The sequence below is a fragment of the Neodothiora populina genome (assembly GCF_041146345.1).
Source record: "Neodothiora populina strain CPC 39397 chromosome Unknown canker_contig_16, whole genome shotgun sequence".
In the NCBI taxonomy this organism is placed as follows: domain Eukaryota; kingdom Fungi; phylum Ascomycota; class Dothideomycetes; order Dothideales; family Dothioraceae; genus Neodothiora; species Neodothiora populina.
Window position 1 is genome coordinate 218468 of NW_027191409.1, and position 13394 is coordinate 231861.

At 51.0% G+C, this 13394-nt stretch overlaps 4 protein-coding genes across 4 annotated transcripts; 1 reads left to right on the forward strand and 3 right to left on the reverse strand.

Annotated features, from left to right (window-relative positions):
- Positions 1 to 3830: 3830 nt before the first annotated feature.
- On the reverse strand, positions 3831 to 4481 carry AAFC00_003427 (uncharacterized protein; the record flags this gene model as incomplete). Its single annotated transcript, XM_069342896.1, has 1 exon — positions 3831 to 4481. One exon carries the CDS (start codon positions 4479 to 4481, stop codon positions 3831 to 3833), a length of 651 nt encoding a protein of 216 aa, XP_069200705.1.
- Positions 4482 to 5440: 959 nt separating this feature from the next.
- Positions 5441 to 6587, reverse strand: AAFC00_003428 (uncharacterized protein; the record flags this gene model as incomplete). Its single annotated transcript, XM_069342897.1, has 4 exons — positions 5441 to 5567; positions 5630 to 6160; positions 6218 to 6365; positions 6446 to 6587. 4 exons carry the CDS (start codon positions 6585 to 6587, stop codon positions 5441 to 5443), a joined length of 948 nt encoding a protein of 315 aa, XP_069200706.1.
- Positions 6588 to 8056: 1469 nt separating this feature from the next.
- On the forward strand, positions 8057 to 9675 carry AAFC00_003429 (uncharacterized protein; the record flags this gene model as incomplete). The annotated part of the gene is made up of 2 exons (XM_069342898.1): positions 8057 to 8512; positions 8572 to 9675. The coding sequence occupies 2 exons, from the start codon at positions 8057 to 8059 to the stop codon at positions 9673 to 9675; spliced, it is 1560 nt and encodes a 519-aa protein (XP_069200707.1).
- A 1091-nt stretch (positions 9676 to 10766) lies between these two features.
- Positions 10767 to 13381, reverse strand: AAFC00_003430 (uncharacterized protein; the record flags this gene model as incomplete). Its single annotated transcript, XM_069342899.1, has 2 exons — positions 10767 to 13229; positions 13292 to 13381. The coding sequence occupies 2 exons, from the start codon at positions 13379 to 13381 to the stop codon at positions 10767 to 10769; spliced, it is 2553 nt and encodes an 850-aa protein (XP_069200708.1).
- Between the last annotated feature and the right edge of the window lie 13 nt (positions 13382 to 13394).

Consider the following 13394-nt stretch of genomic DNA (forward strand, 5'->3'; position numbering starts at 1 on the left):
CTCACAAGTAATTCCAGGACTGTGGTTTGTGAGCTGTCCTACGAGGATAGCTCTACTTTATGAGCATGATATAGACGATAACGTGAGTTAGAAGGAAATCTCGCTTCCTCGCTAGCACATAGTGGTAACATCTTTAATCAGTTGCTGTTGAAAATTAGATGTCAGTGAGCTTGCCATCAAGTCACCTGAGGCGTTGAAATGGAAGATGCTGCAATGAGATAATTCAGTATTACCAAGTGTCCGGCTATGAGGTAACGAGAGTGAGGACGGTTGCTGACCTTTGGGTTGATTTGGACAGGAGAGGTGAAGTTGGTTCAGGGTTGTCTTGGCCATTCTATTTGTGGATTTCCACCACAGGCGGACATCTGCCGACATTGAATAAACTTAGCTTGTCGGACGAACCCCCCGTCTGTCATATTGCTGAGCAGTGTGACAGCATGTGTATGTCATTGCAAGCAGGTGTCTTGAGCACTATCATGAGGTGTCGTCCAGTCAAGGTCAGAGAGCCAAGGTACCTACATCTCGCCGATGGTCCTGGTCTTGTGGCTCAATACTGCTGTTCTCTGTTGACCATGGCACCGGGAATTGATCTTCACTCGAAACTGCTATGCGAGCAAAGCATCAAATACTAGAGGCCCATCCCACATCATCGGTGGACCGTAGATACGGTCAGCAATCACTTTGCGTAGGAGGGTGTTTCACACCTTCATTGATGCCATGACTTTTTGGAGATTATTTCTCGACATCGTTTTGATATAGCTGCCCGGGACTGGACATGATCCTTGATGCCGCGAGGTAGCCTGGATATCAATTCCATATATTTATCTGACATGATCGTAGGCAGAAGCCGTGGCAGATCACGGCGTCGGCATGCCGCGGTCTGGGTGACTGAGTCAGGATTTCACATATCACGTTGCTATTCTCGAAGAGATGTACATTGACAGCGGAAACGTAAGTGCGTGATCCAGATATGAGTGCCGGTATTGCACATACACAACTGTCAGTGGTTGCAAAAAGGCTTCATGACAAGCAGATCTAACACACATATCTTAGCACGACCTCTATAATTAGCCCTTGAAAGAAACGTAAGTACCTTAGTTGTGATTGACAAGGTAAGAACACCAAAGACTCTGAGTAGGTGCTGCTGGAAGCCATCTTAGTTCGAAGAGGCTTCTTCACACAGTCAGATAATGGTTGTTCCTCGCTGCCTCTTGATTCTTGATTACCATTCTCGACCTCCAATTTGGGCGTTGTGCTATACTGCATCGCTATTCACTCAATATGCATGTTGACCCCACCGTACGTACACTTGCAGGCAGGCTCTTCCATTCCACAGTGCGTGACTGCTTTCACTTGATCATTGTTTCGTACATTAAGCAGAGGGTGAACAAGCAGTAGTGAGATGCACACCATTGCATTGAACCAGTTCTTCATCATTCTTTGACACTTCACTTGAGTCTGTCTGCTGTCCATATTACCCACAACTTTCTTCTTCTACCCTCATCCATCACCATTGTTCATATCTTCTTATCAAAGCTTGCAGATGAGCCACTGGTAACAAGTTCACCTCACTCCTAGCTTTTACCTGCACCTCCTCAATCTTGTAGCCATCAAAGGCACTTTCCGCTTGAAGTCTACTTGGAACGATCTACAAACCTTGGATTGCAAAAGAGTCTTCTGCATTCTCTTCATCAATAAAGATCCTCTCACCTTTCACACACATCAATAAAGATCCTCTCCCCTTTCACACACGTCAAGAAAGATCTCCTACAGTCTAACACGGATGATATAATCCCGCGTACATCGCCCAGTGAATCAAACAACAAAGAAACGAGACCTATAACTTCAGCCCTGACAGCAGTGCCCCAGCATCTTAAAGTCCGAAATGTATCGTGAGTGCCCACGCCACGAATCTGCAGGAGAGTAATGACTGAAACAGACACCACAGCAACCATGAGATCAACCAGGCGTTATCCAAACCTGACTGCCGGCGTCAGGGATACACGCCACCTGAGCAGCCCTTATAACTTCAACGGCAGCACTACCAGAAGCAGAAGCGCACGTCTGATAGGCAATGACTCTGCTTTTAGTGGTCCCAGAAAAAGACCAGCTGCATCGAGCCAGGCGAATTACATTACTGCTGCGGGACCATTCGGTCGCAGGCCTTTCTTGCCTGTTGAGGACGATGATGATTACAGCAGCGGCGGTGGCGGTGGAGGCGGTGTCAAACGCAAACGTGAGCGCGAACGTATGAGTATCTACGATGTCGAAAGCGAGGAAGGAGAGGGCGACGATGAGGGACACGATGACGACAACGAAGAAGGAGAGGTGTCTGGAATTGAGCGCCGCAAGAAGAAACGCACTCAACGATCTATCTTTGACGACCACAACCCTGATGATGTTGATGAGGCCGGTTTCATTCAACACGGGGGTAGAGCCCTGGGTGCTAGCTCACCAGAAGCATCGGACGCACATTCTTCGCACTCTGTGTCTTCGCCCGATCACTACGCCTCCTCCCAACCGCGAGGCAAATCTCCTATGATCGTCATCTCTCCACGAGCATGACGAGGCAAGAAAGGCAGACCTCAACGCAAACGCACCAAGCCATCGAAGTCCACCTCTAAGAAGCCCCCAGTCCCACGCACCAAAAAGACAGCCAAAGCACCTCGTGCTGTCCCTCCCCCTCACTCCCCCTCCCACTCGACAGCATCAAACACCGAACCCAACACTCCCGGTCCTAGCCCTCCACCCAGCCCAAGTCGCGTGCAACAACAAGCAGCCCGCCACACCACATCAGCCGGGCCGGCCCAAGAGTGTCTCCTACAACAAGAAGCCCAAGTCGTCCAACTCCAACAGATCCTGCAGTCGTTCACGACTTCTGTAGATTCGCTCGTAGACATGAGCAACACTATTATTCGGACCCTCGAGACTTTCTCATCGGCGATCTTGCGGCTGGAAGAGCGTGTGGGCAAACTGGAGAAGAGGATTGAAGGGCTGGAGGGCACTTTGGGAGATGTGCTTCTTCAGGTGGGAAGGGTGCAGGGTGGAAACACTGGTAATGAGATGCCCGTAGAAGAGACTCCGGCAGATGCGAGGGTCGAGGATGAGAAAACAGATGGTGAGAAGTTCAAGACGGAGGCAGAGGAAGGGTAAAGCATGAGAGAGAGAGAAGGGGACGAGCATCAAGGGGTGGGGAACAGGTTGAGATAGCAGGTCTGACCCCTGATGCTGCTGCTTCTATCTGCAACATCCGTCGGAACGGATCACGGATAGTGACTCTGGATATGAGAATGGATATGATGGTGAGCTGACACTATAAAAGGTCGGGAGGGAAAGTCTTCTTCGGAGATTGATATTGCAACGGAGGGAAAATAAGGGCGGGATGAGGAATACTACATCAGGTGATGAAAGCCGAAATTGGAGGAAAGGGTACAATATGTGCCTTCCTTCACCAAGGTATCTTACCTGCTGATGGGGTTGGAGGGGGTTCCTCTCTAAGCTGGATCTGACTGCGTACCTATCTTACGTACAGTGCTCTAGCAGTCACCACATCATATACTGCTGCTTCATCAACATGCGATGGCTGAGGTGGCTGGCAAAATGCGAAATCAATTGATCTGAAACGGGAAAAAGTGATTGACCCCGTTGATGCCCATGTGCTGTGCTGTATGCTCTTGTCTGATGGCATACAATCAAGTGCAAGCTGATGGATAAGCCTGTCTGATTGCTGCTCTCTCGAGACCGAAAACAGTGAGAAAAGAACGCCTTCAAAACGCCATGCTCCATGCAGTTTACCCTTCACTCGTCGCGTTCCTGTCCCTACTTTTCCTCTACGCCACAACAGCAGCAGCAGCACCACTCTTCTTATCCTCGACCTCCTTGAAAAGCATCACCAACTCCTCGACCCCTCTCTTATCCCCTCCCGCGCTCTCAAAATCAATACCTTCCCTCAACACCTCCCCAGCCTCAGCCAACCTGCCCATCTCCTTCAAGCAATTCGCCCGTCTCCACCACCCCTTCGCATTCCCCACCTTCTTCAACTCCGTAGCGCTGAAGGCATCCAGCGCCGCCTCGGCCCACATTCTCCGCGCCATGTACCCCTGACTCCTGTTGCCGTACAGCATACTCAGCTCCTCGCGCACCAGACCCGCAGGCTCCCACACGGGTCTCTGAGCCGCCATGTCGAGCGCCAGAGTGTACATCTTGCAGGCGTCGGCGTAGGCGCCCTTCTTGTAGCTCGCGTTGCCCGCCTCGCGCAGCTTGGTGATTTGCGCGCTGCGTTTGGGGTTCACGGGCACGGGCGGTGGCGGCACCCCGAGCGGGTTCTCGATGTCTTTTATGAAGGACCGGTGCAGTTGGTTCAGTGCTGTCAGTTCGGCTTCTAGCGCTGCCGAGGTGTAGGTTGAGGATGAGGTCGAGATTGCTTTCGTAGATGGGTCGATGGCGAGGGGCAGTTGCGTGAATGTGTCTGGTCCTTCCATTTTGGGGGAGGTTGATGGGTTGGGCCTGAATACGGGTTTCTGGGTTTCTGGGTTTCTCCTTGTCTTTGAGTGGTGAAGTGTCAGGATACAGTCCTGGTTGATATGATTCCACTGATATCTAGAATTTGTGTTGATGTCTAGATGGAATACATCAAACATCAACCGACTCGTTGTTTCATACAAAGTTACAGCTGGCTTTCCATGTCGCTGCGCTATCGATAAGCTCCCCAGTAATCATCATTCAATCAATAAAGCCGTGGAATACTCCGACGCTCTATCTTTCTCTCTCACAAGCATTAGATGTGCTGACACTGTCTTTTTCTACTTGTGCACAAGTCATGCCAAAGGACAGGATACGCAAAAGTACATTGCTGGCTTTCACGCCGCAGTCTAGATATATACCTCTAGCTCTACAAGGTTTACAATGAAGCCAATGGCATGCATAGCATAAGCTCCCTCATCAGAAATATATCATTCAACCAGCGGGTAACCAAGCCAATAAGGAAGACTCCGAAAGCCTGTACTGCACCCAAACCCCTCTTTTCCAGTAGCTTGTGGTGCCTTCGACTGTGCATGGCCATGATCTACCTCAAGTATTCGCAAGCCGAGATCTTGTCGGATAGGATCGAATCCGCATGCATATCGTGCCCCTCGCCTTCTACTGTATGGCTCCAATCAGATAGCACCGGCCTTGACTCGGGACTAACTCCGACCGTACGAAGCAACAATGCGCTCCGGGGTGCGTTGCTGCATTGTGATATATGTACGACGTCGAATGCGACTTGTCGTAAGCGGACCATTCGCCAACTCAATCTGCCTGGCGAAGCTGTCGTAAAACCGGGAGTCATGGTAACTCGCCGAGACGAAAAGTCTCGGTCATGAAAACAAGAAACTGGCGCAACGGAGTCTCCTCCAACATCCAATGAATGCTTCTCTGACCCGTCCATCGGTACGCCGCATCATGCATTGGCAACTTCGGCAGAGTCCTCGACTTGGTAGAGGCGGGGTAGATAGAATTTGGTGTTCTCATAGACCAGGAACGTTACACAAGTCGTCGGTAGAACTCGGATGAGATTTGGTCCCAGTCTGATCAGCTATTAGCACAATTGCACGAGAAACATGGCAGACAAAGCACGATGACGACATACCCTTTGTAAAAACCTCTCAGGCCTTCTCTAGCCCAAACTTTGCGCACGACATCGCTGGCGCCTCTGTACTGCGAGTTTGCGTCGTAAGTCTGCAGACGGGCTCTGACAACTTGGTAGGGGTAGGTGATGGAGCCGGCGAACATCTTGCTGAAGGCGCTGAGAGTTAGGAAATCCATGTTGGTGAGTTCGTCCTTGCCGCCTCTTGCAATGCTCCAGTGGTTCTTGAGCTGCTCATAGGCCATGAATTGAATCGCGCCATGGCTCACTCCGAATAACGATGGCACTAGTCCTCTGTAGAATCCGCGAATACCCTCTGTGGCCCATATGTGGGAGCATCCGTGTCGTACTGACTGGTAAGCTCCAGGAGTATTCTTGGCGGTTGAGAGCATGCGCGTCTTGATGACCCAGATGGGGTTTGTGAAGAAGGCAGTAAGGATGCCAGATGCTCCGGACGCAATGAAGTAGTCGGCCGAGGTCAGGTTTCCCTGTGTGCCGCGCCACGATCCTATGGTATCTTTGATATTGCTGTACCTGTTATGGGTGTGAGACGAAAGTGAGCGTCCGTCGCGACGCATGGCTCAAGCATACCACATGAAATATAAAGCCCAACTGATAGAGTTGCCGATCATGTTAGGCATGAGTCCACGATACAGGGCGGCGTAGGAGCCTTCATTTTTGAGTATATTGCGCACTATGCGCGCCGAGTCTCCTAATCGAGAGGGCGAATTTTGGTCGACTGTGCATCATCGCAAGTCAATCGACTTGTCGTGGGTCAAGTTGGGATACGTCTTCATGATCAGCAAGAACGAGGCTCACCTTGGAGTCGCGTCTTGACGACATCGAAAGGGTGGGCGACCAGAGTCGAAACAATTCCAGCGGTGAATCCAGCGGTGCTCTCTACGAGGGAGGGGGAGAGGACGGCCGACTTGCCCTCAATGGGAGGGTAAACTCGGGGCATGACGCAAGTGTTGAGAATGTTGACAATGTCGTGATCATGCTGGATTGCACGCTGTTCTGCTAGAAATACAAAAGCAAGACGACATCAAAACGCGAGTTGCAGATGATGCTCTGTGCATTTAAGAGTTGTGGAGTAGGTAAGTTGGATGCGCATAAGAGTCCAGACAACAGTACGGAGACCTTGGTGATTGTGTCATACAGCATCTCACCTTACTTGCTGTACGGCCGAAAATGCCGAAACGCCGAGAAGCTGGAAGAGAAGCACTGCAGATAGGGGCCATCACTCAGCTATGCACTGTCAAAGTATATGTAGCCATGTTGCCGGGGCCCACCTACAGAACCTGGTTCATGGGGCCGCGACGCTCTTTTTCTTCTTCTTCTCACAAGGCTGACGAGCAGCTACGGCTACGGCTACGGCTACGTATATCTATGCTTGTCGTCATAGACTTGCACTGTTTGTACGAAGAAGGAATGGTATGTCATTGTGAAGAGACGCAGTGAACGCAGAGTCCGACATGATTCAGATGAGGCCAGATTCTGAAATATGATTGGACACTTTATACACAGCATGCTGGTAGGAAGGAACGAGCGAACAAGATGCTATGCAGGTCCTTCAAACATGCACATGCTTTCAATGCGAACAAAGGTAGATAACGACACAGAAGTCTGTGAGTGTCTTGTGCTGTCTCGAAAACCCATGACTTTTGACGTACATCTGTGTGACTGGGCAATGCAGCAGGCATATTGATACAGCAGTCGGCGTGGAAATAAAAGTCAACATACGTAAAGGTATGTTATTGCATTAAAGCTCAAGGTACTGTACCTTATGATAAAGTCATGGTTTGATTATAATCTTGTGACGCCCCGCCAATCCAAGTAGCCCACGCGGGTGGGACAGCGGAATCGCTTGGCTGTCTGTGTGGCGGCGCCCTCCGCCCCGCCCTCTGGACTGACAGAATGGCCGAAGCTCGGGCCAATAGTGCCTCCTCCAGCGCTGGCGTTGTGGTTATGGCTTCCACTCATTGCGACATGAGGGATCGAATTCCGAGAAGAAGATCTACCCGCTAGCATTGACTGATTCGTACAAGAAAACATTGCAAAACAGACCTCTGGATTACTCTGGTCTCACTCGAGCCACCACGCCAATACTGAGATTGCTGCAAGCTGGCCTCAAAACCTCGTCGTCTCGTTTTGCGACAGATACGAACAACTCCGACTACAAACAAGAACCGAGAGCGACAACAGCCAGGAAGGGGGCAGGAGGGGGCATCCAAGTCGAGCCACTCATTGAGTATCAAGTGATTTTACTGGTCAGCAAAAGGAAGACATCGTTACCTGTTATTCGCGCCGAAGGACTCGTGCTTGCCCATTCTCCCATAAAGCAGCGCGCCGACCGACGCCTCTCCTTCCTATTTTACTTTCTCGCGCCTGCCGAAACAGCGCTCTGCTTGAGCAAGTACGACGACCAAAATGCCACCAGCCGTGGGGAGAATGCACGCGAGCCACATGTCAAACCCTTTCGCACATTTGAATCCGAGTCAGACGATACCACAGTCACATTACCAACAACAGCAATCCCAATCAATACCACAAGCTCTCGCCAGACCATCAGCATACACGGCTTCAAATCTCAATGGCGGTATAAGCCCTTTCGCACAAAATGCCGGCAGCATGGCCTCATTACAGAGCGCTTATTCGGGCAGTGGGTTAGGAGGGGCTGGTTCTGGATTGGCTAGTGAGGCTGCGTTCCGAGGTTTTGCTCACGGGGCCGCTCTTCAGCAACAGCAACAACACCAGCAAGAAGCTGCGCAGTTGGCGTCGAAGCCTGGTCTTGGAGGCAGGATAAGGGATGTCTGGGCACCCAACTTCGAGTCTGAGATGGTTCTGTTACGAGAGCTCATCACAAAGTATCCCTACGTCAGCATGGTCAGTAGCTTCAACCAGTCGTCAAACTTGTTTTCAATCATACTAAATTACAGATGCAGGACGCCGAATTTCCGGGTATAGTAGCCCGACCTATCGGCAACTTCGAGAACAAGGCATCATATCACTACCAGACTCTACGGTGTAACGTCGACTTGCTAAAACCTATCCAACTCGGCATTACCATCTGGACACCGGAAGGCGAGCTGCCTCCGCAGCAACCAGACCCTTCCTTCATGCAACGATCACCTTACCTCAACAACCTCATGCTGGTTCCCTGCACTTGGTCATTCAACTTCCGCTTTTCTCTTGACGAAGACATGTACGCCGAGGGCTCCATTGAACTCCTCAAGAAGGCTGGTCTCGACTTCCGAAAACATCAAGAATCGGGGATTGATCTCAACACATTCGGCGCCGCTCTCACTTCGTCCGGTCTCACCTTCATGGAGGATGTCAACTGGTTATCTTTCCACTCTGGATACGATTTCGGCTACTTGATCAAGCTTCTGACGGATGCACCACTGCCTGCCGAGGAGAACGACTTCCGCGAGCTGGTAAAGATCTACTTTCCCAAATTGTGGGATATCAAGTTCCTCCTCCGCCACGCTCAACGCTCACTCGCTCCGCAAAACCGCCTTAGTCCCACCGGCGCAGCCATTATCACAGCTCTGGGCCAGAAGTCTGGCCTGCAAGATCTCGCCGAAGAGCTAGGCTGCCAACGTCACGGCGCAGCCCACACAGGCGGTTCCGACGCATGGCTGACAGGTTCCATCTTCTGGGCAATGAAGAACAAGATCTTTGACGGCCACGCGCCGGAAGAACTCGCCGACCAGATCTACGGTCTCCACGGCGTCGGTCCCCCAGCCAGCGCAGCGTTCAGAGACGAGTTCCTCATGTCAAGCGGCGGCGGTCAGCCAACTCACCCAGGTCAACACACTCCCCAGACCAATGGCTCCACGCTAGCTTTCCACACCGGACACACGCCTACGACGCATCGAGGTGAACCCAGCACACCTACCACTTCCCACGCAAACGCTGCGGGAGGCATGTCAGGCACACCCGGTCCCACGCACTTTTCTCAACACCACGCTGCTGCCGCCGCTGCCGCCGCCGCTAGCGGTCTCGGATCGGGGGGCGTGTTCGGCAACTTCCAGTACGCCAAATAGAATAGGCGTTCGCGATTGGAGAATTCAACTGGTAACAAACGTCTGCGCATACACTAGCATCTCCGTATCACATTAAGGAGGTGGTGCAACGGGGAAAAGACAATGTCAAAGTGGTCGGGCGCAATTAGTTCTGGAGCTGGTTAGATGGCGATGGTGGTCCGGGTGCGGAGTGGTTGTTCTTGTTCGTCATGTTTGTTCTTTTCTCTTCTTCTTCTTCTTCTTCTTGATCCGTAACGCATCTGCAATGAGACAGGAAAGGAATCAAAAATATACTTTGTATATTCTCTCGCTCATTGCCATCTCCCTTTGCTTGTCTTCTATGGAGTGTCCGGGTCGTGCATAAGTAACCAATGATCACAAACACTCACTGTGAAAACGATGGCTTGATCATCAGATCTACTATAGTAGCGCGAACCAATGAGTGACCCAGAAAGCAATCCCTAACCAAGCCTAGAGTTCGTAAATGAGCTCTGCTCTGTGTGTACAGGGGTTCATGAATGCTTTCTTGACAGTGTTATGAGTTCTGTGTTTCGTTTCAATATGTTGGCAGTGGTAGAGGGAGGGGTTGCGCCGTAAAATACACTGTGCCCCAGCCACCCCCCTCTCACGATCAAGGCATGATTGCAGCCCAGAAAGTTGCGACGGGGACCCTGTCCATGCTCATCACTTTATCGCACACGATTTTCAATTCTGATTATCTATGTTGTTGCTTGATTTTCGCGGACTACTGGGTCAGAGTCTCAGGAATGGATATGGACTTGTTCCTAGGGATATTTGTGGGTCCTTCTGGGGAATATTGGCGTCCTCGAGGATGAATACGTGGATTGATGGCTCTTGATGCGATTCGGAGGGCATATACTACTCAAGGTTACACTCGTATGCGATTTGAGTATGCTAAGCTACGCAATGTACAGAAACAGGAAAGAGCAGTAAGCGAGGTGAGTATTGTTTGCTATTAATCCCCTCTTGACTAGATTCGAGCTGTCATCATACTCCGAAATTCTACCTCGTCAAAATGATATATGCTCCCACAAGTATTCTTACATCAATATGTCATCAAATATCCTACAAAACTAATCACCCAAGCCACATCACAGAACCGTCCGTGACCCCGACAGCTGATCAGAACCAGGATCTACCACTCCCGCGATAGCTTCCGCAGAAGACGACGCTGCTGCTGCAACATCCTGGGGCCAGAAAGAGACATCGTTATTGTACAACATCCAGTCGTCAAAGTTCCAGTCCAACAGTTCGGTCATACTCGTGCTATGCGTCGAGGGTATGCCTGTGCCGCCTCCGGCGCTGTTGTTGTACAGTGCTTGGAACTCGTCGCCTCCACTCAGCGCTATGCTGTCTAGGCTTGTTTGTTGTCTTTGTTGCATACTCGACACATCTGGAGGGTCTGGTGCGGCGTCTCTTCTACTCCCTGTAGAATACGCCTGTGCTGATGGTCTTGATAAGTCAAAGGACGGCTTTTCCTTATTCTTTTTCTTTTCAACGGGTCCATCGTACGAGGCCGCTCGAGCAGCAAATGCCGGTTCTTGGTTCTCCACAATGTACTTGAACAACTCCAAGATCCTGTCGCACCCCGAAGGTGTCTTCTTCTGCTCCGACAGCGGCAGTTGACTTCGCAGGAGGTCATATACCGCAAAAGTAAAAGTCCATTGCAAGTTTCCAGATCGGAGCAGGCGGTCTTCGAATAACGTGAGTGCCGTGTTAGCCACGTCTACAAGAGCTTGTGCTGTACCAGGATCGTCGAGGGTAAGTATGCTACTTCCGGTACCAATGCGATTGCGCTGGGTTTCCTCGCTGCTACCATTGCCTCTTGGCAGAGTGCCTAGGTGGCCTACAGAAACAAATATGCGCACCAGACCGTGCCGGAAGAGCAGCATGAAAGTCCGACACACACCCGGAAGAGCCTGGAGCTGACGCAAGGCAGACCGTGACGTGGTGAGAAAGACGGTCCGAGATATGACAAGGTGCATAGTCGAAGTAGCCTGGCGAGCTGCATATGTATGCAGAGTAAGCATAAACTGCTCAAGCTGGATACGCAACAGAGTAAACTTTTGAGCTACTATGGACGAGACATCAGCTGTGCTTGGCCTTGCATCACTAACTGGCGAGGTATTTGCGTTGGCTGCTACGACGGGGCTATGGCTAGGCCAGTCGGGGAGTTCCGATATGTGTTGCTCGATTGCTCGGGTGTAGGCAATAATGTCTTCGTAGCTCAATCCAGGATCGAACTTGTTGAGAATCGTTGTCAGCCTGGCTCGCAGCGTATGACTACGGGCAGAAAGGCGAAAATATGTCATTTTAGTGACTTCCGTGTCAGGCCTAGGGTCAGGTAGCTCCCGGCTATCCACATTGAAATCTTCGTCATGATTGTTTGACGGCAAACCGCAATCACTGGCATATTCTAGTGCAACAGCAGGCATACCTCGGTCGAGAGATGCCTTCAAATCCATCTCAACGATGAAATACCATATTCTCTTGCGCATTTCTTGATCGAAAGGTGAAGCCTCATTCTGCAACATGGTCGTATCACGATGCAAGCCAGCGGCAACGGCAAGCCTGAGAAAGGTCCCGATATCAACCCATCTTCGCTTTGCCTTGATACTGTTCATTTCCTTCGCTATAAGCAGAAGACAGTGTATCTGGAAATAGGCCAGGGTAGTATGCTTGTGACTCTGCTCCTGCAGCCACATTTCGCAAGCTTCGATTGCTTGCACTGCCCTCTCCCGCGAAACTGGACTATCGGCAACATAAAGTCGAGGGTTCTCTTCCATAAAGCACTCCACACACGCGATCATAAGAAGTACTGTAACCGTAAAGGCAGGCGTTGCAGCTCTCGGGCTCTCGCAGAATGATTTGTAGTCTCTGGTAAAAGATGGAGTGTGAAACAAGCCATACACAGCATCTATGGTGTCGAAGTAGGTCGAAATCATCGCATCTGCGCGATCGCGACTTGGTAGATGAGTCAACAAATCCGGATGAGGGCGCTTGTCCTTTTCTTTCTCGATTGACTTCTTGAGTTGTCGAAGTTCACCTAGTTCCCTTCGAACACGCACAAGTGCCGGCGATCTGGAAATGACTTCTCTGGCAAAAGTGAAGGCTTCTGGGACATCCGCCATAGCACTCCGAGGATCGGTCGCGCCATGGAATTGGGTCTTGAAAGACTTGCCACGGAAGTGCACCGTCTGGCTCGTCTGCGATTGACCTTGGTCATATGAAGATGCCAGATTGTGAGGACTTGAGTTTGACGTAAAGTCTTTCAACCCAGAGCTCATAGGGTACTCTGTACGGCCATCTCTCAGGCGTTCTATCGTCCTCTCCTGGTGCAATAATCGCGATAGCAAATCATCCCAGACTTCCCTGCTCACCGTGACTGATGGCTGCGTTGGCTTGGCGACATTGCCAGAGGTGGGAGCGACTGAGCCATTGACGCTAATGCTGCCGTGATTCACCGGAGGCGGATCGTCTTCATAAGTGCAAGCAGCACTTTTACCAGCTTTTACACACCTGTTGCAGGCCGGGAGGCCTCTGTCACATTGCACCTGCAAGCGTGTTAAATGTCGAGTCAAGTGGCCGGACTTACCAAGTCGAAGTATTTACCTACCTTGCGACGACGACAGTCCGTGCAAGACAGAACCTTTCTTCTCCTCTTACGAGCATGACCCTCGACATCAGGTGATTGATCATGGTCCATGCTACCTGACTGA